Genomic DNA, 24,070 nt, shown 5'->3' on the forward strand with positions numbered 1-24,070 from the left:
AGTATATGTATAAGGAATATTCTTTATGCAGTCTGTAGCTGGTATTTGCTATGTGCTTATAGAGTATTTTTGTTTTTATTAATACCCTCCTGAAGTCTAAAGCCTGAATATTGGAACTGATTCGTTAAAACTTTCTAGGACATTTTTGGCTTTATATGTTCATTTAAAAATACCCAGCTAATGGATTTACCTGTTTCTAAGGTTATCTATTCAAGAGCTTTCCTGCATGCAAAGTGCACATGAAAATAAATTTTAGAACATTTCAGTGGACTGTAGCTGAAGATACAAGGGAGATAGCACATAGATACGGGAGAAATTACAGTTGTATGGCAGTATGCCTAATTCACTGCATACTTCTGTGCTGAAAATGTCGTAAAAAGGCAGCCAGAACTTTATGGGATTTGAAATGTAAGTGCAGTGGAATGAAAAATTTCTCTGAACATTAGTGTTGGGCTTCATTAATATTGATGTTATTATTAGTGCTCATTTTTATAGATGAAGAAGTGTAGCACAGTAAAGAGAGGGAGTTCTGACTGCCTGAGTTTGAATCCCAGCCTCTGTACTTAACTAGCTATGTCCTAAGTCTTGGGCAAGTTATTTGACATTTGTGTGTTCGCTTTTCTTATCTGTAAAATGAGGATGATAGTACCTACTTCATCGTATTTTGGTGAGGATCACATAAATTAATACATATACTCCTCGGGCTTTTTTCCCTTTTTTTCTATAGGTTATCCTTTAGAAAGTTCCAATCCAGGGCGCCTGGGTGGCTCAGTTGGTTAAGCGACTGCCTTAGGCTCAGGTCATGATCCTGGAGTCCCGGGATCGAGTCCCACATCGGGCTCCCTGCTCAGCGGGGAGTCTGCTTCTCCCTCTGACCCTCTTCCCTCTCATGCTCTCTGTCTCTCATTCTCTCTCTCTCAAATAAATAAATAAAATCTTAAAAAAAAAAGTTCCAATCCATTTAATTTATTACTGGTTTATAGTGAATATGTTCATTTTTATTAGCATTTCATTATGGCTGTCATTTTCCTTTCTCTATAAAAGTGACCTTTCCAGGACTTCTTTAAATGTGATTGAAGATTATTGAAAGATTCTTCCCTAGATTTGGCTTTCTGTGTATGTGAATGTGTGTTTATATATTTTTTATCTCTTCTAGTGGGAAGTACCTTCTGTGTATAGTGGGGTTATCCTGGGAATTAAAGACAATTTAACAAGAGATTTGGTTTACATTCTTATGGCCAAAGGTTTACACTGCAGTACTGTTAAGGTGAGTAAAAGTGTACATTAACTACTGGTTAAGAATATGCTTTATATTCAGGGTCTGACCTAAAAAAACAACAAAAGAAACAAAAATGATTTATTAATTTTATCATAAAACCCAGGAGTCAGAATTTCCCATATTTTCTTGATCTAGTATAGGCCTAAAAAAGTTCCCCCCCCTTCTAAAAGTATATTTTAAAAGGTGTTGTTGTTCTTTTTCCTTTACCCTCATAACTGTACCAAAGTGGTCTTGGATATATGGACACAGCTCCATTCCTTTTAAAAAAAATATAGAGACCATGAAAAATTATGGTGTCTTTAGGATTCAGTTAGTAAAATTGTGTTCCAAATCCCTTAAAATTACTTTTGTAGTTTGTTTTCCATAAGGAGTTTGTAATCTATTTGGGAAGTCAAGACATAAGTGAAATGTTAAATGATATTAGATGATATAATTGTGCAAGTATTAGTACAGAAAATTCTAGAGGCAGGTTAAAGATGGCATTTCCAAATTTAGTTCAGGCAGAAATCCTGAGCTAAACCTCGAGACTTGAATAAGTCAACGAGGTGTAAAGGATGGCATCATGTGGAAGAGCTCAGAGATAAGAAACAGGATGGTGTACGTGGGGCCTGGAAGCAGTGAGCTGATGTTAGAGTGCCACTTGGTATGTGAGGGGAGGCTGTGATGAGGCAGGAGGGGGAAGTCGGATGCAGCCTGTACAGAGGTTGTGTGAGCTTTGTTAAGGTGGTTGGGTTTTCTAGACCAGCAGTCTTCTAGCTAGAAGTCCACCATGTAGACCTTATAGTTTTAAGGGAAGCAGTTCCCAGCTTTTCTTCTTCTCTTTCCTAAAATCCATCTGCCTGAAAATACTGTTAGAGTTCACGTGTCTTGTTTCTCTATTCACATCCCTTTCTTTTCACAATTGTCCTTTTCCAGCTTACTTTGAAAAGGTGGGGGAGGAGTCCCACTTGAGCTTTATAGTAACTTTTGAAACTAAGTGCTGTCAAGTCCTCCAGTTTTATTGTACCTAAAATGGTTTTGGCTATCCTAGGTCCTTTGCTTTTTAAATTTTACTATTTTTTAAAAAGATTAAACTGTACGCCCAACGTGGGGCTTGAATTTTCTACTCTAAGATCAAGAGTTGCATGCTGTACTGACTGGGCCAGCCAGGTGCTCCCTTCCTCTCCTTTGCTTTTTATTTACTTATTTTAAGATTTTTAAGTACTCTCTACACCCAGTGTGGGGCTCACACGACCCTGAGATCAAGAGTCACATGCTCTACCGACTGAGCTAGCCAGGCGCCCCTCCCCTTTGCCTTGGTATTTATTTATTTATTATTTTTAAAAGCTTTTATTTATTTGACAGAGAGGTAGTGAGAGCAGGATCACAAGCAGGGGGGAGTGGGAGAGGGAGAAGCAGGCTTCTTGCCAAGCAGGGAGCCCGACGTGGGCCTCAAGCCTAGGACCCTGGGATCATGACCTGAGCTGAAGGCAGAGCCAGCCAGGCACCCCTCCCCTTTGCTTTTTAATATAAATTTTAGAATCAGCTTTTCAGTGTTCACTTAAAAAAGGGGGGAAGAAAAGCTTGCTGGGATTTTGATTCAGATTGCAATGAATCTATAGATCAATTTTGGGGACAGTTGAAATTGATGGCAATATTATGTCTTTTAATCCATGAACTTAGTGTATGTCTTCATTTACTTAGGTCTCCATTTATTTATGTCTTTATCTCATCAAGTTCTGTAATATTCAGCATACAAATCTTGCATGTATTTTGTTAGATTTATCTCTAAATGCATGTATGTTTTAAAACAAAAATAGTGTAATTATTCAAAAAGTTCATATTTACACTATACTTTAGCATCTCCTTAAACTTCCAAAAAAAAATTTCCAAGCTTAAATATTCACTTTCTGCTATAAATTTTTATGTAAAACTGTTTTTAAAAGTGAGCAAAAAACCTTTTATAGATAGTGCTGTAAACCAGAGGTCCTTAAAGCGTGATTGTGACTCCAGCAGCATTGGCCACATCTGGGAACTTGTTAGAAATGCAAAATGTTGGGTCCCAGCCTAGACCTACTGAATCAGAAGCTGGGGAATCAGAAACAGACAGCCCCAGCAGTCTGTTTTAATAAGCTCACCAGGTAATTGTGATGCATGCTCAACACTTCCAGTGGAAATAACATGCAAACCACATGTTATTTATGATTTTCTAAAAAGCAGCACATTTTTAGAAATACCAAAAGAAGTACAAAAGTTATTTTAATACATTTTAACCCAATATATCTAAACTATTGTTTCAACAAATAAGCAATATAAAAATTACTGAGATTTTTTTTTAATGCGTGTGCTAGGTTTTCACTCAAAATCTAGTATTTTACACTTAAACCACCTCCCAACTTGGACTGGTCACATTTCACATGCTCAGTAGCCACCTATAGCTGGTAGCTACCATATTGGACCATACAGCTCTAGATAAAAAAAGTTTATAATAGGGGGCATGTCATTGGCAGCTTTTCTTTTTCCACCCCTAAAATAACTAACATTTATTGGGAATGGAGACTTCTGCAGTTTTCGTATATATTTATTCTTTCACTTACTCTTTTCACACACGCAGTACAGTCAGTTTTATAGGTGAGAAATCAGAGTCAAAGGTATTAAATTGTCTAAGGTCATGCAGCTAGTAAGTGGCACACGTGTTAGGATAGAAGAGAACAAAGGGAAACATTTAGGAGGTAAAATCTAGAATTGACTGCTTACTGATGTGCTGTGGAAGGCAGGAGGGAGCAAAGAATGGAGAGCAATGCTCAGCTTTCTGCTTTGGTTGCCAGCAAGTGAATATGCAGACAAACATTTTTGAAGGATTGAGTATTCATTTTTACAATGGTTAATTTGGGCCTGCAGTTGGAAACAGCCTGAAGCTTGGGGGATGGTCTGGGCTAGAGATACAGATTTGGGAGGCCTCAGATCACCCAGGGTGAATATACAGAATCTAGGGGATGCAACATTGGGTCCAAGAAACAGTGGCATGATGGGTACGGGGACCAAACAGAGGTGGAGTCATAATAGCCAAAGGAAGAGAGAGACTGTCAAGAACAAGGGAGTGGGCAGCACCAAGATGCTGCCCTTAAGTCCTGTAAGATAACTAAAAAGTGTTGAGTAAGTTGCACAATTAGAAGATCTTTGTGTAATAGGAACTATTTCTTCATTGTGATGGGGGTAGGAGCCAGATTGTGGGAGTCAAGGAGGCACGTGGGAGGAGAGAGAGAATGAATGAATGAAGACTACTCTTTGAAAAAATTAGAAGCAGATGTAAGAAAAGGGTTGGATTATAGTGAATTTGATTTATTAGCCAATTATGTGAACTAGTAAGGTTGTGTGCAAAGATTTTAGAATACGAAACCTTTTTGAAGAGTGTAAGAGCCAATTCTGAATAGCCTAGGTATAATAGGGTACTTGTCATAGAATCTGTATGCATCCTCTCTATACATATATGTATGTGACATGTATAATTTATGTGTATGTATATAATATGTATAGCTTATATATATAAAATATATGTGTATGTATATAAGCTATGTAAAAGCTTTTTTTGGTTTTACAGTTTATGTAAAACTTGTTTAGTAACATAGCATGTTTTTATACTGTTTATTGGATTTTTTTAAATTACAAAAGAATTAAGTATCGGAATAAATCAGTGACACAGATGATAAAGAAAAAGGTAATCTAGCCGCACTCTCCAAGACAACCACTGTTAACCATTTAAATTAATTCTTCTCTTTGCTCTGTACTCCTAAGGATGCACGTGTTTTGATTCCAGAGGAAAAGTGACCCAGTGATCTGTTATTTCTTTCTGTAGGACTTTTCCCATGCCAAACAGCTATTTGCTGCTTGTTTGGAGTTGGTAACAGAGTTCTCACCGAAACTTCGTCAGGTCATGCTGAATGAGATGCTGCTTTTGGATATTCATACCCATGAAGCTGGAACGGGGCAGTCAGGAGAGAGGCCTCCTTCTGATCTTATTAGTAGGGTGCGGGGGTATCTGGAGATGAGGCTTCCTGGTAAGATGTTCACAGAGCCACGTTTCAGAAGTGCGGTACTCAAGTAGTCGTAGGGAGGAGTCTGAAACATTTTCTTGTTTTTTTGCCACCTTAAAAAAGTTATTGCTCTCCTGAAGCAATTAAATGTGGAGTTCTCTTGAGAACATTGAAGATAATGTAGGAAACTATTCATTTCCTAGGATCACCATAACAAAGTACCACAAGCTAGATGATTTAAAACAGCAGAAATGTATTCTCTCATATTTTTGGAGACTAGATACCCGAAATCAAGGTGTCTGCGGGGCCATGCTCCCCCTGAAGGCTCTGGGGAAGAATCTTTCCTTCACTTTTTCTAGCTTCAGACGGCTGCCAGCAATCTTTGGCATTCTTTAGCCTGTAGCTTCACAACTCCTGTCTCTCCCTCCTTTGTTACATGGCTTTCCGTGTGTGTGTGTGTGTGTAACTCCCGTCTCTCCCTCCTTTGTTACATGGCTTTCCGTGTGTGTGTGTCCCCTCTTATAAAGGCACCAGTCATTGGTTGTAGGGTGTGTCCTAATTCTGTATGATGTCATCTTAACTAAGTATATCTGTGAAGACCCTGTTTCTACGTGAGGAAACTCAGGTCTTGAGTGGAAATGCATTTTGAGGGAACGCTGTTCACACTACAAAACTGTATTGCAATTTTAAGATACTCTGTTAGCAAAGAATTTAAATGTCCTTGTAAGTATAGGTTGAATGTTTAATTCCTCATTACCATCATAGAAATCATCAAAATGATTGCCAGTGGGTCAGGAACTCACTTGTCACCTTAGGAACAGACCATTCTGTGTCCATTTGTAAGTATAAATATGTTATGAAGGGGCGCCTGGGTGGCTCAGTCATTAAAGTGTCTGCCCAGGGTCCTGGGATCGAGCTCCGCATTGGGCTCCCTGCTTGCCAGGAAGCCTGCTTCTCCCTCTCCCACTCCCCCGCTTGTGTTCCTGCTCTCGCCGTGTCTCTCTCTGTCAAATAAAATCTTTAAAAAATAATGTTATGGAAATTATATAAATTATATGATTATGAAATATGTATAAAAATTATATAAATGATCTCTGTTGTATGTAAATGTTGCTTAAAGAAGTTTCTTAATTTTACATGTTCTAGTAATTTTAGAACAGTAAGTCCTACTGTACATACTTAAAGCTGTAAAATTGAAGTATGAAGGAACGTGCTAGTAATGCGCTAAAAGAAATGGCTTCTGGCCTTCTGGAGTCTTTTGGATTAATTTAATTGTTATTACATTCTGATTTCTAGCAGATAGTACAACTTTTTAGCACTCTGTTGATAGAATACCTTTGAGCTTTAATGCATCAGTGCCCTGTAATGTCTTAAAAATTGATCTAGTAATATACTGGCACTATCAACTGACACATGCTCCTGTGTGTGTTTTCTTTTTAAAGGTGGAAGTTTGGTTTTTCATACATGATTTCTCTAAAATGAAAAGTAAGGAATTTTTAAAATTCTAACATTTGTTGAGTGTTAGCTGCAAGTCAGATGTTGTTGGAAGAGTTTTAGGTACAGAACTCATTTGGTCCTCATGGCAGCTCTGTGAAGTAGCTGCTGCGTTAATTATCCCTGTTCGTAAATCAGGAAACAGGTACAGAGAGGTTAAGGAATTTGGCCAAAGTCACACAGTAAGAGAACAGTGATTTGAATCCATCAATCCTGGTTAAGCCTCTGCTCTTACTCTTTGAAGTAGATGGAAATGCCTTTAAATAAGCACAGGTCTGTTCTACCTTTTTGACCTTTAAGTAGTTTGGAATTCACATCACTTTTTTTTTTTTTTTTCTGTTTTTGGTCCAAGACTCCTAGCACTGCACCTAATTTATGTAAATTCTTACTTTGTTAGATGTTCAGTTGCTTGTCCCATAGTTTGTGTTACAAGTAGTGTTTAAAATGGAAAGGCAAGGATGTCGTTTATTGTTAGGAATAAGCACGGTGCAGTGCCTTGTCTTCGAGCCTCTGTTACAGACTACAGTCCCTGAATTCAGACACCTGGCTCTGATCCTCTGACAGGAGAGTCAGGGTGCGTACAGTGGTCTCTCCATGGGTCATGATAGGGGGGAGGGGTGTGAAAAGGGGTCATCTGCCACATACTCCTCCCTTTTTTTTTTTTTTTTAAGGTTTATTCATTTGAGAGAGCATGGGAGAGTGGGTAGGGGGAGGAGGAGGAGAAAGAGAAAAGCAGGCTCCACGCCCAATGCAGAGCCCAGCACAGGCTCAGTCCCACCAGCTGAGCCGAAATCAGGAGTCAAAACACCTGACTACCACCCAAGTGCCCCTCCTCCCCCCCTTTTTTTTAAGGAAAAATTGTTTCCTGGTGGTATTGGGTCAATTTTGATAAAATTAGATGCATGCCCTGTGTAGAAGAGGGTAGGTGGATTGGCCTGGCTCTACTATCAGGAATAGGAAGTGATCTTAATTGACAAAGATCCAACCTTCCATTTATAAATAAGGGCTACAGATTAATTATTCTAACACCAGTGATGTCTTTTGGGAGAAATTCCCCATCTTTTATTAAATTTTTTTTAAAGATTTATTTTAGAACGCGTGCATGCACGCACGTGCACAAGTGAGGGGGGGGTTGCAGAGGGAGAGGGAGAGAATCTCAAACGGACTCCCCATTGAGCAAGAGCCCAACATGGGGCTTGATCCCACGACCCTGAGACCGTGACTGGAGCTGAAATCAAAAGTTGGATGCTCAACCCACCAAGCCGATGCCCCGAAATTCCCCAGCTTTTAATACCTTTGTATCACCAGCTTACTTTCTCTTGACACACGTGTCTTTGTGATGTTCCTAGGATTTCAACAAAATTGAATTCTAGGCCTACTCTGGGTGCCTGTTACAGCATAGGACTCTACATTTAGAAATAATGCTTAATTGCATTGCAGATGCTTAAAGGGAAGTTTAATCTCCAAATCACTGCTTTTCAGGCTGTATCAGAATTCTCCCTAGATTCTAATTTATGTGTAAGAACCATTGCTCCGTTGGGGCACCTGCGTGGCTCAGTCATTAAGCGTCTGCCTTCGGCTCAGGTCATGATCCCAGGGTCCTGGGATCAAGCCCCACATCGGGCTCCCTGCTCCGTGGGAAGCCTGCTTCTCCCTCTCTCACTCCCCCTGCTTGTGTTCCCTCTCTGGCTGTGTCTGTCTCTGTCAAATAAATGAATAAAATCATTAAAAAAAAAAAACCATTGCTCTGTTATTGTTGGGGAGTGCTGGGTGAATAAAGGAAGCGTTGGAGCCAAATGCTGTTGTGATCTGCCTTTGGCAAAATGTAAAGAACTCAGTGACATGCATGCATTGAGGATACCAATTTCCCTTCTTTGTTCTTTCTTGACGATGATGCAAAGAATGTATATTTTGCTGTGTTCCTATAACTCTCTGTCCTGTCAAATCCTTTTTTGGGTAAGGTGAGATATAAACTAATAGCCACAGGCAGTCTTTTAGAAAGACTATAAGTACTCAAAAAGTTTAATAGCTCTCCCTGTTTTAAGTTAACATTGTTATTCAGCATTCTTGGGATTTTTCTTTTTGCTGAAGTATATTAAAACCTGAATATTATATACTTTGAGCTATAAAATTTGTAACATTTAATATTAAAGTATATTTAATATTTCAAAGGAAGTTATGTGCAAAACTGCCCCCTTTTTTTTTTTTTTTGGTCCAAAACAATTCTGGGTGATTTTTTTCTCATCACTTTTTATTTAAAATTGTTTTTGGCACAGTAAATATTTTTTGAAAGTTGACTTGTTTCTGAGGAGTATTTATTACATCTTAGCAGAAATATTTAAAATGGTACATTTATTCAGATTTGTTACAATTTTATTACATGTTTTCATCTGTGTAACTGTTTTTAATTTGTTCACCTGAAATCTTAGTACATGTTTGCTTTGTTCTCATTTTAATGTTATGATGGTAATTCCAACTGTTTTCTTCTTTGGCTTTTTAGATATTCCTCTTCGTCAAGTGATTGCTGAGGAGTGCGTTGCTTTTATGTTAAACTGGAGGGAAAATGAATACCTTACACTGCAAGTTCCTGCGTTTCTGCTTCAGAATAATCCATATGTAAAGGTAACTTGTGTTTAAATAAAGGGATTATTAGGTTGGGATTATTGTACCTGTTTCTTTAGGTCTTTTCTTTTCTTTTTTTAAGGTTTATTTGAGAGAGAGCACTAACAGGGGGAGAGGCAGAGGGAGAAGCAGATTCTCCGCTGAGCAAGGAGCCGGATGCGGGGCTTGATCCCAGACCCCTGGGATCATGACCTGATCTGAAGGCAGATGCTTAACCGATTGAGCCACCCAGGTGTCCCTGTTTCTTTAGATCTGTACTACTTAGGGAACTTGTCCAATTTCTATATTACAGTGGAAGATTGGACAAATGTTTGTTGGTTTGTGATTAAAAGTATAGTTTTGCGTTCATGAGAACGCGAGCAGAAATTAGTTAACAGACAACATTTTGGTATAACCCTAAGCTAATGAGAGGTTTAGTCAGCTTTTCTTGCTTTGATCAAAATAAACTCTAGTTTTAAAGTTTGGAATACATGGGCCTACCTGTGTATGAACTAGTAGAGCTGGGAGGGGTACACTTCTAGTTGATTTCCATCTGAGCACCTTACCTTCTTTAGAGCCTCTTTCCTCCTCTAGATTTGGGCCTGATTCTTGTTTGTGTATATGGAATTAGACCCCAGTGAAAGAATGCCTTCAATGAATTGGTGCTGAGATGTTTCTTAATTATATCTGTCCTGTGCAACTGGAAATGTTTCTGGGTGGAGAAAACAGAAATAGAGACTGGAGTTTTCCCTAAGACTGTGTCTGTTTTGTGCAAATATTATGTATACCCTAAATAAGCAGTGGACTTTTCTCCCTTTCTGGTCTTATTGTTAAAATAACATTTAGTGATTTAACATTTTTCTTGTGCGTTTGGTTTTTCAGATTTCCTCCTTACTGTTCGTATGCTTTTTGTTTATCTGCTCTCATCTTTAGTACATAGTCTCTTAAATCAGTGGTTATCTGGGAACTCTTGCAAGACTTTTCTCACTTTTTTACATTTGTCTTTGGTTATTTGTTTTTTTCCTCATAATATATGTCCTTTTAAAAACAGCTCATTTCATTTCAGTCCTTTGAAGATTTACTGATTTCTTTTGTAAAGTTTTTCCTCTTTTTTGTCTTCTCTACAATTGTTCCTAAAATTTATTGTCATAATTTGAATCCTCTTTCTCTTTGGAATATTAGACATTGGATTATATCTGTTTTGTTTTTTTGGGGGGATGTGTGTGTGTGTGAACTTTGTGATGTGAGTTCCTCATATCTAGAGTACTTGTCTGATTATGCCCCATAGTCTTGGTCTTTACTCAACTCTCAGATGAAAGAACCATTTTGTTCCAAGAGATTTCCACTTAGGATCCTAGCTTGTTGCTCAGGACAGTACAGTAGCTTCTCTTTGCTTCTCTCCACAGTGAGTTCTGTGGAGTTGTGCAGTGGCAGGATGGGGTGCGTGCTTGAGGGCCTGCAGTGTGGAAGGGCACAGGGTATTGTGCTGCAGGTTCCCTGACCTTGGGCTGAGTGATGCCATTGCTTCGTGCAGTCCCCCTGATCGGGCCCAAAAGGAGGAAGGATAGGTGGTGACCTTACTGAAGATTCACTGTGGCGTCTCATCATCTTATCTGGTTAGGGTTTGTGTGTCCCCTTCCCTAGTTGGCCCCTGGCTCCCTCGTTTATGTTAAGGTAAAAGGGATCTGAGAAGGAAGTCTAGAGTAAAGGACTTTGTTTTGAAGATACTATAATTTGGAGCCGTTTCCAAACTTGGAATTTGGTGTGGAATATGTATACACATGTGTAGGGAAGTCTGGAAGGATTTTTTTTTTTTTTTTAAGATTTTATTTATTTGACAGAGACACAGCGAGAGAGGGAACACAAGCAGGGGGAGTGGGAGAGGGGAAGCAGACTCCCTGCTGAGCAGGGAGCCCAATGCAGGACTTGATCCTGGGACTCCAGGATCATGACTTGAGCCGAAGGCAGTCGCTCAACCACCTGAGCCACCCAGGAGCCCCCAATATGGCCATCTTATTAAAGAAACTACCATAAGCAGTGGGGACCCCATTATGAATATCTTCTAGGTCCAGTAAGGGATCTGGGGTCTCCTGATGGACTTGAAATTATCCTTGCCATTTCACTCTCTAAAAGAGCGATGATATATAAGATTTAATAAGAACAGAGGATAGAGGGGCCCTCTCTTGTTTTGAAATTACAGAGGGAAAGAAGTGCTGAATTTGACTTGAGCCTGTTTTTTCCTCTACATTTTGGTCCTGTCTTTTCTCTGCCTTTTGCTTTCAGCCCTTCCACTCTTTATGGGTTCTTCTTGCATTTTTGGTCCTCAAGACTTCTTTATTCAGATCATTCACTTTCGGTAATCTGTCCTTCCTTCTGCCTCCTCATATCTATAATAGCCCCAGTCAGTGGCTGCCATTTGTCTTAGACAAAGGTTGTTCTAAATCTTACTCCCTTATTCTGCCAACTTCAATTTCCAGATTTCTCCCCTCATTTTTTCATTAAAAAAAATTTTTTTTTAATGATTTTTAAAGTGTGTGTGTGAAGTTAAAGCACTATTTTAATTGCATCTCTGGGCTTTACCACAGTTAACATTGTATATACATTCCATTACATACACACACACACACACACACGCACCCTGCCCCCCACCCCTTTTAAGTTGGATCATACTATTTACCAGCTTGGTGTCCCCCCTCCCACTCTTAATAAATCACATACCTCTTTGCTTTGTCTCAGTTTTGTTCTTATTAGACTGTACTTATTTTTGTCCTCGTTAGACCTTAATTGTGTAGAAAAAATGAGCTTTATAATGTGGAAGGACCAGAGCATCCTCTTGCCCGTTCAGATTCCCGATCTGTCAGTACAGTGAGCTCTAAATTCCTCAGTGGTTGGATGGAAGGCACAGCAAAAAATAACTTTGGTGTATTTGGGTAGTTATCCTTCTTTCTTCAAGTGTGCCTTAATAGTAGAACTTATATCTGTAGTTCTGTTGTTGTAAATTATTTTTTGTGTGTTTTCTGTATTTCATGTTATAGCTTGGACAGCTTTTAGCGGCTACATGCAAAGAACTTCCTGGCCCTAAAGAAAGTAGACGGACTGCTAAAGACCTTTGGGAAGTTGTTGTTCAGATCTGTAGTGTGTCCAGTCAACACAAACGAGGAAACGATGGCAGAGTCAGTTTAATAAAGCAGAGGGAATCTACATTAGGCATAATGTATCGGTATGTTTCTATCAGTTTATTTCTTGAGTTATTATCTGTACTGTTTGTACTGTTTCAAGAACATCGAACTTTATCTTTGTATATCATAAAGATGGACAGTGTTAGAGTTCTGCTGATCTGTGGACTGACATGGCCACCTTTGGAAATATCTTCTGTTTGTATGTTATTTTAAGAGATTGTTAATCATTTAATATCTTCCGGAATTCAGAATCAGCGATGCCTATGATTGCATTGTACTGAAGAAGTCACATGTGATTAAAACGGGAGTTTTTTTTGTTTTGCTTTAAGATTTTATTTATTTGACAGAGGGAGAGAGACTGCTAGAGTGGGGACACAAGCAGGGGGAGTGGGAGAGGGAGAAGCAGGCTCCCAGCTAAGCAAGGAGCCCAATGTGGGGCTCGATCCCAGGACCCTGGGATTATGACCTGAGCTGAAGGCAGACTCTTAACGACTGAGCCACCCAGGCGCCCCCAGAGAAGTTAATTTATTAGCTTAGTATGATAGTAGAACATTATATTCTTTTATACATGCAGAACTGGAGAGTTAGGAATAAACCATCTATAATTTATTTTTTAATTCATATAGTAAATGTATATACAACATTTGTGTTTTTTGTAGGAGCGAACTACTTTCTTTTATCAAAAAATTACGGGTAAGTTTTATTAAAAGTTGATCTAATTATTACTGCTGATTTTTTGAAAAATAGTGTGTTTAAATGCTGATTATTTAAGTGCTGTCTATAATGTGCATCAGTGATCATTCCTGAAGATGGGTTGGTCTGAATGGACACGTTCATTTTGCATTTACCTTAACATGTTTTAGTGAATAGAACAGATATTTTTTAAATTTTAAAGAAGTCTTCCTAATAGGGCTGGATGTGTGAAGCCTAGCTTTAATTTTTGTTAGGATTAACATTACATGTATTTACTGGACATAACCTAGATTCCATCCTTTAAATATTATTGTAAGGAATAAAAAGTTAATTGTTTTAGAGATAGCTGGAAGTACTAATTGGAAGGAGATGTATTTGCTCAATTCCAAAAGTCATCTGAGGACTTGAGTGCTGTAAGCCAGTTACCTAAATATGGTAATTTTTCTTTTACTTTTTTTATTTGAGAGAGCGGGCACACGAGCACGCACCTGCATGCGCATATGCGCGGGGGAGGGGTAGAGGGAGAGGGAGAAAATCTCAGGCAGACTCCATGCTGAGCATGGAGCCCAATACAGGGCTCGATCCCACGACTGTGAGATCATGACCCGAGTCAAAACCAAGAGTTGGACACTCAACTGACTGAGCCACCCAAACGCCCCTAAATAGGGTAATTTTTGTGTAAATTGTATGCTTGATTTCTTTCATGAGATTAAAAATAAACTAGACCTGTAGTATATGCTCTAAAGAAGATGGTGCATTTCAAAAGTCAAAGAATTTTTTGAGAGAAAATACTTGGTATCCCTGAGGTTGACAGGAATATTAAACATGTATAATATTTAAGGATTCTGTATTTTCTTTCTTATAGGAACCATTGGTTTTGACCATTATTTTGTCACTCTTTGTGAAACTTCACAATGTTCGGGTCAGTATTTCATAATTTCATTTAAAAAAAATCTTTGAAAGAAATTTCCTTTTAAAATCACACTTTAAAAAAAATTTTTTTCCCTTTTAAGGAGGACATTGTGAATGATATTACAGCTGAGCACATTTCTATTTGGCCATCCTCCATCCCCAAGTAAGATGTATTATAGCTTATATTTATTATTTATGTATTTAGAAACCATCCTGATACAGATAACCTTGAATAATTTGACTAAAAGGCTATAATCTGTTAGGATTCTATAGCCAAGTTTGTTTCTCTTTGCAGTCATTATTTTCCTAAAAAGGTATACCAGCCTTCAGTCCAACAGAAAGATCCCTAAGTGATCCTGATGACTTATCAAGGCATAGGATTAGAAAATCGAGGGCCCCCCCCAAAAATTTGATTTCCTGTTAGGTTTCCAGCATTTTACATCTTTTACAAGTATCTATTTGAAAAATGACTTTTCTTTTTTTTAAGATTTTATTTATTTGATAGAGACACAGCGAGAGAGGGAACACAAGCAGGGGGAGTGGGAGAGGGAGAAGCAGGCTTCCCGCGGAGCAGGGAGCCCGATGCGGGGCTTGATCCCAGGACCCTGGGATCATGACCTGAGCCGAAGGCAGACATTTAACGACTGAGCCACCCAGGCGCCCTGAAGATGACTTTTTTGTAATTCTTTGTAGGTCTGTTCTAACACTGTGATAGAGGCTCCCAAACCCCTTTTAGTTACTAAGAAGTTCTTGGGTACTTTAAGAAATGTTCTTTCTTTCATCTCCCGAGAGTCACAATAAGATGATGGAATTTTGGAGAGGGAGAAGAAAATGTTCTTTATCTGGAAGAAGAAACCATACACACATTTCTCTTCCTATACATAGCAATTTCTCATTCAGGAGTCCCATTTCTTTCCTCGCAAAAGTTACTTTTTCTTCCTTCCTCATCCCCCTATATATATATATATATATATATTTTTTTTTTTTTTTTTTTTTTGCTTTGTGCCTGAAGGGCAGGACTAGGCCTTATTTTGTTGCTCTTAGTGGCATCTTTGAAGAAGAAAAGATTTTAGTAGGTAGATAAGCAGTCTATAGAATGAGAGTAATTTGCTTTCATCTCAGTCTTAGAGATTAGAAGTAGTTGCGCATCTCATGTAGAGGTTTGGAGGGTCAGAAGTGGGCAGGTGACCCTTTACTCCGCTTACTGAGGCTTGTTTCCCAAAGGATCACGATGCTTCATGAAGCAAATGTGCGTACTACACAACATTGTAACTGCACATTTTTTTTTCAAGATTTTTAGGTAATTTCTACATCCATTATGGGGCTTGAATTTTACAACCCCAGGAGCAAAAGTCACATGCTTTACTGACTGAGCCAGCCAGGCATCCCGTAACTGCAAATTTTTATATGAAATTTTTTTTTCTTCACACACATACAGGAACCAGGTGGGGGGGGGGGCAGAGGGAGAGGGGGAGAGAGAATCTTAAGCAGGCGCCTGATGTGGGGCTCGACCTCACAACCCTTGAGATCATGACCTGAGCCGAAATCAAGAGTCAGACGCTTAACTGATTGAGCCACCCAGGGGCGTCTTATATAAAATTTAGTATGTTCGATAGCAGTCCAAAAATCAGGTACAAATCCTCTGCCTTTTTAATTGATCCTTGGTAGCATCTCTGTGATGTCGTTTTTATCTTAAGATTGTAACTTAATGACTGATTTTCAGTGTGTGTTTATAAATGAGGCAAAAGAATAGTTTACCATACGGGCTTTGAGCTAGACTGGTAGGGTTGGAGTCCCAGCCTCTTTTTCACTTACCTGGTATATAACCTTGGATAAGTTGCTTTTTTTGCCAATTTCCTCATTTATTAAATGGGTATAAGAATAGTACCTACCTCAGATTTGTGAGGATTAAATAAGTTAGTATATTTTCTAAACTAGGTGTTTAGAATAAGGACTGGCACATATAGGCTTAATAACCATTATCTTCATGATAAAGCTACTTTAATGTAAATTGACCTAGAGAAAATATAATGTGACTAAATGACCAGAAAAAGCATTCCTCTTGAACAAGAGTCTTTATTGACTCCAAAAATAGTGTGAGAATGGCGTGGATTAAGCATTACTATTTTAAGATCAGTTGTTTGATATGTAGATAGAATTCTTGTTAACATTTTATAAATTTATTTTTTAATTTATTTAATAAGACAGACAGCGAGAGAGGGAACACAAGCAGGGGGTGTGGGAGAGGGAGAAGCAGGCTTCCCTCTGAGCAGGGAGCCCGATGCGGGGCTCGATCCCAGGACACTGGGATCATGTCCTGAGCCGAAGGCAGACACTTAACGACTGAGCCACCCAGGTGCTCCCACTTTGTAAATTTCTTATATCATAAACCAGTTTAACTCATTTAGCTGTAAATGTATAGTTGAGTATTTACCGATAATAACCACAGTTCCTTTTTCACTATACTGGGAATGGTAGTGAATTATGGTTAGGTCTGGAACCTCATGTGTGTCTGACTCCAGAGCCTGTCGTGTCTCCCACCGTGCCTCACTGCTTCTGGGAGGTGGGCACTATCAGCTCTATTTCTTGGGGGCTGGGCTGGCTTTTATCCCCACAGTTCAGCTTCTGTTTCTGTATCAAAGTCCTTCCAGGTTTAACCAGGCTCAGAGCAGCTGGCCCCATTCCCTCCCCTTCCCACTTTCTTAGACTTGGCTGTGATAGTTTTAGTATATTTACTCTTAGTAACACTTAGCATTATATTTATGGTCACTTAAATTTTGACTAAGTCTTTGTTTTTAATAAATGTGTCTGGAATTTGAAGTTGAAAAATAGAGATTAATGTTCATTGTCTTTTTTTTTTTTTTTTTTAAAGCCTCCAGTCCGTAGACTTTGAAGCTGTGGCTATCACGGTGAAAGAGCTAGTTCGGTACGCCCTCAGTATAAACCCCAGCACCCATTCCTGGCTAATTATTCAGGCAGACATTTATTTTGGTAAGTGAGATGTATGGTTGCTTTGTGTTTTTGTTCTTTTGTAGCACTTTTAGAAATGAAAATAAATGCATGACACATTTTTTCCCCAGTACTTTAAATCTTGTTTTTGACCTCTAGCTCTTCTTCCTAGATATACTTAATATATTTATTTTTCCGTGTTAAGCATTTGGTCTGAACCGATACTTTTAAATTTTTTATATTGACTACCTTTTTTTCTGTTTTTTTTTTTTTTTTAAGTTGAATGTTCGTCTACTAAGTTGGTTAAAAATATTCTTAGGGAAAGAAGTTAAAGTTTAGTTTATAAAATTGCTATTCTTTTTTTTTTTTTTTAAAGACTTATTTATTTTTAGAGAGCGAGAGAGAGAGAGAGCCAGTGTGGGGAGGGACAAAGGGAGGAGAGAATCCACAAGCAGACTCCCCGCTGAGCTGGGGGCCTGATGCGGGGACTGATCCCAGGACCCTGAGATCATGACCTGAACCAAAACCAAGAGTTAGATGCTCAACCGACTGAGCCACCTAGGCGCCCCTGTAAAATTGCTATTTTAAAATATTCTATTCTAGGGGCACCTGAGTGGTTCAGTCAGTTAAGCATCTGCCTTTGGCTCGGGTCCGATCTCAGGGTCCTGGGATGGGGCCCTGTGTCAGGCTCCCTGCTCAGCGGGGAGTCTGCTTCTCCCTCTCCCTCTGTCCCTCCTCCTGCTTGTGCTCTCTCTCAAATAAATAAAAATCTTTAATAAAAAAATTAAAAATCTGTTCTAAATATGCTATTCTAAAATCTGTCTTGGCACTCTTGATAATTATTTGTATTTTTGGAAGTAGATTCCTGACTCCTCCCCCACCCCCATTATATGTGATAGATTTTCCCACTTGATAAAGTTCCAATATTTCTATTACTATATGGATCAAATCAAATTTCTGACTGGTGTCGTTTCAGGATCAATTTTCTTTAGGAGTTTATTTATTTATTTATTTTTTTAGGAGTTGAATTTTTTAAAGAGAAAGTTCAAAATAAAAAAGAGAATAGTATAATGAACCCCCATGTATCTGTCACCCAGCTTTAACAGTAATTAGCTCATGCCCGGCTTCATTCCATCTGTATCCTCACCTACATCATCCCCCTCTCCTGGATTCTTTTTGAGGCAGATAATTACTAGTTTTAATGTTCATTTTCACCCTAACCCCCCAAAGAACTTACTCTCAAGATCTTAATATCTATGTTCAAAATAGATTTACTGATTATAAACTACCTCAGTATGGGTGTTTGGGAAACATACCTTCAATACTAAATTCTATGCTAGTAAGGTTGACAAATCTGAGCTAAATTTTTGGCTAATCGGTTTTAGAAAGTAAGGAGTGAGCATATTATATTGCTTCTTTACAGTAGTTTGAAAAAAAATGGGAGTGTGTGTGTGTGTGCGTGCGTGTGCGTGTGTGTGTGTGGTGTGTGTGTGTGTTGTCCTGGATAAGTGTTCTCCCTAGCCCTGTGGTTTGAATCTGCTTTTGTCAACTCAGGAAGTAATAATACCCGACCCGACTCTTCACAAAAGAGGCCTTGTCTGTTTTTTCACCTGTTATGTTTAATGATAGGTAATTCTTTACTTCTGTTTTCTTCTTTAGCAACAAATCAGTATTCAGCAGCTCTCCACTATTACCTGCAAGCAGGAGCTGTGTGTTCTGATTTCTTCAATAAGGCTGTGCCCCCTGATGTATATACAGACCAGGTAAGCTGTTTCTGTGGGCTCTCTTTCTTGGCTACGTTTACGCTTTGTTTTTTCCAGGGCCCTTTTTGGTGAGTTTATTTCTTTCCATGTATGTGGTGGTAACTTGGTAACTCCCAAATTGAGTGCTCTAGACGACGCAATTCCTCTCTATGTTTCCAGGCCCATAGACATCATTTCAAATTGAGTGCTCTAGACGACGCAATTCCTCTCTATGTTTCCAGGCCCATAGATCATTGCTGATTTCCCAAAACACTTAAAACTCAACCTGTCCAAAACTGATTTCAGCATCATACCTTACAGACCCCCTCCTCATGACCTTTTTCCACAAAAAAAATAAAATACCAAAATACCAAACACCTTTGTTCAACCATTTGAGTTGACCAGGCCCAAATCGTGAGTGTCCTCTACCGACGCTCCCACCGAAATCCAGTCAGCCTTCAAGACTTATTGATTCTATCTCTTAAATCTCAAATTTATTTCATTTTCTTTCTATATGTATTGCTCTTTCCTCTGGTGTAGGCCTCCAATATCATAATTTACTAAATGGTATTTTTCAGTACTTTAATAATTAATGACTTTTGAAATGAGATCTTAAATTTTTTAGTAACTAGCTATTTTTAATTAAAATTTCCATTTAGAGCAGTTTTAGACTCACAGCAAAATTGAGCAGAAAATAGAGGTCTCATGTACCCACCATTTCCACATACACACAGTTTTTGCCACTGTTGACATTCCACATCAGGTAAATGGGTTACAATTGATGTTAACTAGTTTTTAAAAGTAATCAATTTATTTTTGTAGGTAATAAAACGAATGATAAAATGCTGTTCTTTGCTGAATTGCCACACACAGGTTAGTTTATGATATTATGTTGTTGGTTTATTTTCATGTGTGTTAGAGTTTACCATAAATATAAAGCATTGGACTGGGAAGTAGCCTTTATTTTCTGTATCATAAAGTTGATGGTGTTTAGAATTTGGTATATTCTTTCAATTTTTTTTTTTTAGTAAATTTTAACTAAAATGAAAGTATGAATTAGAAAACATTGGTCTTTGCGTTTTCAAGTTTGGTGTTTTTTTTGGTATATATTTAAGAATGGATATGTACATTAGTCAGCTAAGGAAATACAAATCAATATAGCAGTGAGATAGCCTTTCATATTCTGTAGAATGGCTATAATTGAAACACAGTAACTAGTGTTGGTGAAGGTGTGGAGAAATTATAACCCTCATTGCTGGTAGAAATATAAAATGGGGAACTCCTTTGGAAAACAACTTGGCAGTTCCTCAAAAAATTTAAGTATAAAATTACCAGTGTGACCTAGCAAATCAGTTCTTAGGTTTGTAACCAAGAAAATTGAAAACCTGTCCACAGAAAAATTTGTACATGAATGTGCATAGTAGCATTATTTGTAATAGCTAAAAAGTAGAAACAACCCAGATGTCCAGCAGTTGGTGAATGGATAAATAAAATTTGGTAGATCATAGAGTAGAATATCATTTAGCCATAAAAGCGAATGAAGGGCTGAGATGTGCTGCGACAGGGGTGAATCTTAGAAGTATTATGTTGAGTGAAAAAAAGCCACATACACATGGCTTTGTATTATGATTTCATTCATATGAAATGTCCAGGATAGGCGAATCTGTAGTCAGAATGTAGATTAGTGGTTGCCAGAGACTGAGGGGGTGGAGGAATGGACTAGCTGTGACAGGTCTAATTGCATGTTCTGTATGTCCTTGAAAGTCATTATGTAATACTTTTGTTTGGCAGTTTTCCATTCCTTTCACTTTGCTGAACTGGCTTTTGCCAGTTTTTTTAGGTCATTCATTAAATGGACAGATTTTTTAAAGATTTTATTTGAGAGCTCGTACGAGAGAGAGAGCTTGCTCAAGAGCGTGCATGTGCACATACAAGCGGGGAGCAGCAGACAGAGAGGGAAAAGCAGGCTCCCCACTGAACAGGGAGCCCAATTTGGGGATCAATCCCAGGACCCTGAGATCATGACCTGACCCAAAGGCAGACGCTTAACCTCGTGAGCCACCCAGGCACCCTGGGCAGACAGATTCTTGTGTAAAGGTTTTTGCAATTAAAATTAGATGGAATCCATAAATATGAGCTAGATCCACTCGCTTTGATCTGCAAGCCCTCTTTAATATATTCTTTCTTTTTTTATTTTTTTTAATATATTCTTGATATAAGAATCATTAAAAATTACCTCTCTTGGGGGCACCTGGCTGGCTCAGTTGGAGGGGCATGCAACTCTTGATCTTGGGGTCGTGAGTTCAAATCCCACATTGGGTGTAGAGATTATTTAAAAAAAAGAATTAAACTTAAAATTCACCCTCCCAAAGAGTCATTGTTGACACTGATTACATGAAACCATTTTCAAATCTTTGTTTATGTAGGTGGCAATTTTATGTCAGTTCCTCAGAGAAATTGACTACAAGACTGCTTTTAAATCATTGCAGGAACAAAACAGGTATGGATGATTTTTAAAATGAAGCTGAAATTTTTCTGCTTAAGAACGAGAAAGTAACTAAATTCTGTTTTTCAGTCATGATGCTATGGACTCCTACTATGACTACATATGGGATGTTACCATTTTGGAATACTTGACTTGTATCCTTTCATCAATATATGTGATATTAGAACGGTTCATTTCTGTAAATTAAAAAAATACTGTGTATTTCCTAAATCAAAGTTGAACAATTGAGATTCTGTCATGGTATTTAATAATATCAGATTTATTATTCTTAACTGATTTGTTTAGATCTTCATCATAAAAGAGGAGAAACAGATAAAAGACAAATTGCAGTAAGTTACCTTATGCCTTTCTTCAGTGACATACTTAATTTCTCTGGTATTAAACCATTGTTAAGATTTGGAGCAACAAAAAAAGATTTTGTGTGCCTAGTTATTGCCAGAATTTGGTTACCCGTGTTTACTTTTAACAGGTCCTATATTGACTTTAGAGCTTTTACCTCCAGTTTATTTATTTTTTTAAAGATTTTATTTATTTATTTGACAGAGACACAGTGAGGGAGGGGACACAAGCAGAGGGAGTGGGAGAGGGAGAAGCAGACTCCCCGCTGAGCAGGGAGCCCGATGTGGGGCTCGATCCCAGGACCCTGGAATCATGACCTGAGCCGAAGGCAGACGCTTAATGACTGAGCCACCCAGGTGCCCCGCCTCCAGTTTATTTTATATTAAAATGTTAGATCATATCCTCTCTCTGCTCTAAACCTGTAAATGGTTTCCCATCTCATGCAGTGTCAGAGTCCTTATAATGGCCTACAAGGCTGCAGATGACTTGACCTGTAACCATCCATTCGATTTTCTCCCTTGCTAACCCCTGCTGCACCATTAGCTGTTCTTTGAACATGCTGAAAATATTCACCACTGAAGAGCCTTTTAAGTTTTATTTTCTAGAAACATTTCTTAACTTCCCTTAGGTCTCCTCACCTGTCTTCTTAGTGATCATCTCCTGGGCATCGTATAAAATCCAGTGTCTTTCTCCATCCTTTTCCCTCCAACACACTCCTTCTCATTTCCCTTTTGAAATTTTCTTCCATTATACTCACCTACATCTGACAGAGGGTATATTTACTGTATATTGTGCCTCTATCTCCCTCTTCGCCTTCCTATTTCCCCACAGAAGGGACTTGGTTTTGTCATAGCTGATACCTAGAGTGGTGCCTGGCTCAATATAGATGCTCGGTAATTGAATAGATTATTTAAAAATTTGACATCTAAGCCAGATATAAATTTATGGCCTTTTTTACTTGCCTAGCATTTTGCATCATTATCACCATAGATATTTTCTCTTTGCTCTTTCATCCATATTAACAAAATTATGTGCTGTTGTGTGTCTTTTAAAGCTCTCTACTTGGACTAAATTGTATGACCATTATTTAGAGGAAAATGATTATAGTATCTTTTTTAAAAAATGAAAGGAAAGAGAACATGAGGCTAGCTGTACTTGATTGGAGGCAACTCTTTCTCCATTTCCGGTTTATCCAGGGCTGGAAGGCAGTACTGAAATTGTTACTTCCTCAGTGCTATTTCTAAACCATATTTACTTGTAACCATTTTATACCCTTTCTCTTTAAAAGTTTTACATCTATCTCCTGAGGAGCTCATCTAACCAAACTAGTGGTTATTTCTCTACTTGCATCAAAATATGTGATCAGTTTACCCAGTTCCCCTAGCTTTACAAGTTCCATTGTTACCTTTACTCTGCATCAGCCACCCACACCCATAGCCACGCCTTATTGTCAGTTGTTATACCTAAGATCTCTCTGCCAGTAATCTATCCCTCTCTTACTTCCTGGCTCCCATGTTCCTCATTGTCAGTGAGATGTTCAGGTTCAAGACCAGTTTTTCCTGTCAGCCCCTTCCCAGCTTCCCTTCCTTTTCTACTCACTTTAGTACAGCCAATACCAATCTGTGTGCTATCAGAGATACTGATTCAGTTGGTCTGAGATGAGGTCCTGGAATCCACATTTTAAGTTTCCCAGATAGTTCTGATGACAAACCAGATTGGGGAACCCCTGCTTGTCTATGGCTGACGGTCAGAACTACCCTTTGATCAATATTTATAGCATCTTTGCTTTTTTTGTCCTTCACTTCACCTGGAAAAATCCCTTTTCAAAAATTTTATGCTTTTTTTTTTCCTGAGCCAGAGTCTGGTTGGAAAAAAATCGTGCAACCATATAAACTGGTGAGCCGCTACCAAACCATGGTCTCCAGCCGTAGCTGGCCCCTCACTTCTTGGGTTGTGGCCAGCAGTCAGGGGTCTGCTTCTTCAGGGACTGTTTTCGACTTGCCTTCTGTCGAGTCCCCTGTCCTTTCTCGCCCTATTCTGTACTTCCTTGCCTGTGTTTAGACCAGAAAAAGGACTGACCTCCACGTGGGAATTGTAGTTTTGGGAATTGTGGCCAAATCCCTCCTTCCCATCTTTAAAATCTGTAACTATGCTCACAGTACACTCTTAGTAAGAAGTTATGTTACTTCTTGATGAAGGCAAGTTTCTAGGCTTTGATTCTCTCTCTCCAGTGACCTTTAATGAGCTGTCTCCGCTCCTGTATTGTCAACCTCTCCCATGGCTTATAAACTATTTCATCCTTGACTGTGCCTCTGCCTCCCTCTTCGCCTTCTCTGCCTCGTTTTTTGAGGCTCTTTGACCCA

At 38.7% G+C, this 24,070-nt stretch overlaps 1 protein-coding gene across 2 annotated transcripts in view; it reads left to right on the forward strand.

The window, feature by feature from the left end:
• Positions 1–24,070, forward strand: part of INTS8 (integrator complex subunit 8) — a 52,166-nt gene that overhangs the window by 25,880 nt on the left and 2,216 nt on the right. For both annotated transcript variants that reach the window (XM_027607663.2, XM_027607673.2), the window contains exons 14-26: positions 1,157–1,267; positions 5,115–5,316; positions 9,287–9,408; positions 12,423–12,607; positions 13,226–13,259; positions 14,125–14,181; positions 14,273–14,334; positions 17,044–17,162; positions 18,780–18,883; positions 19,685–19,735; positions 21,289–21,362; positions 21,438–21,502; positions 21,654–21,697. In XM_027607663.2, the coding sequence (XP_027463464.1) occupies positions 1,157–1,267; positions 5,115–5,316; positions 9,287–9,408; positions 12,423–12,607; positions 13,226–13,259; positions 14,125–14,181; positions 14,273–14,334; positions 17,044–17,162; positions 18,780–18,883; positions 19,685–19,735; positions 21,289–21,362; positions 21,438–21,502; positions 21,654–21,697 (1,230 nt within the window). The remainder of the gene's footprint in view (positions 1–1,156; positions 1,268–5,114; positions 5,317–9,286; positions 9,409–12,422; positions 12,608–13,225; positions 13,260–14,124; positions 14,182–14,272; positions 14,335–17,043; positions 17,163–18,779; positions 18,884–19,684; positions 19,736–21,288; positions 21,363–21,437; positions 21,503–21,653; positions 21,698–24,070) is intronic.

This window comes from Zalophus californianus, chromosome 4 (assembly GCF_009762305.2).
Source record: "Zalophus californianus isolate mZalCal1 chromosome 4, mZalCal1.pri.v2, whole genome shotgun sequence".
In the NCBI taxonomy this organism is placed as follows: Eukaryota; Metazoa; Chordata; class Mammalia; order Carnivora; family Otariidae; genus Zalophus; species Zalophus californianus.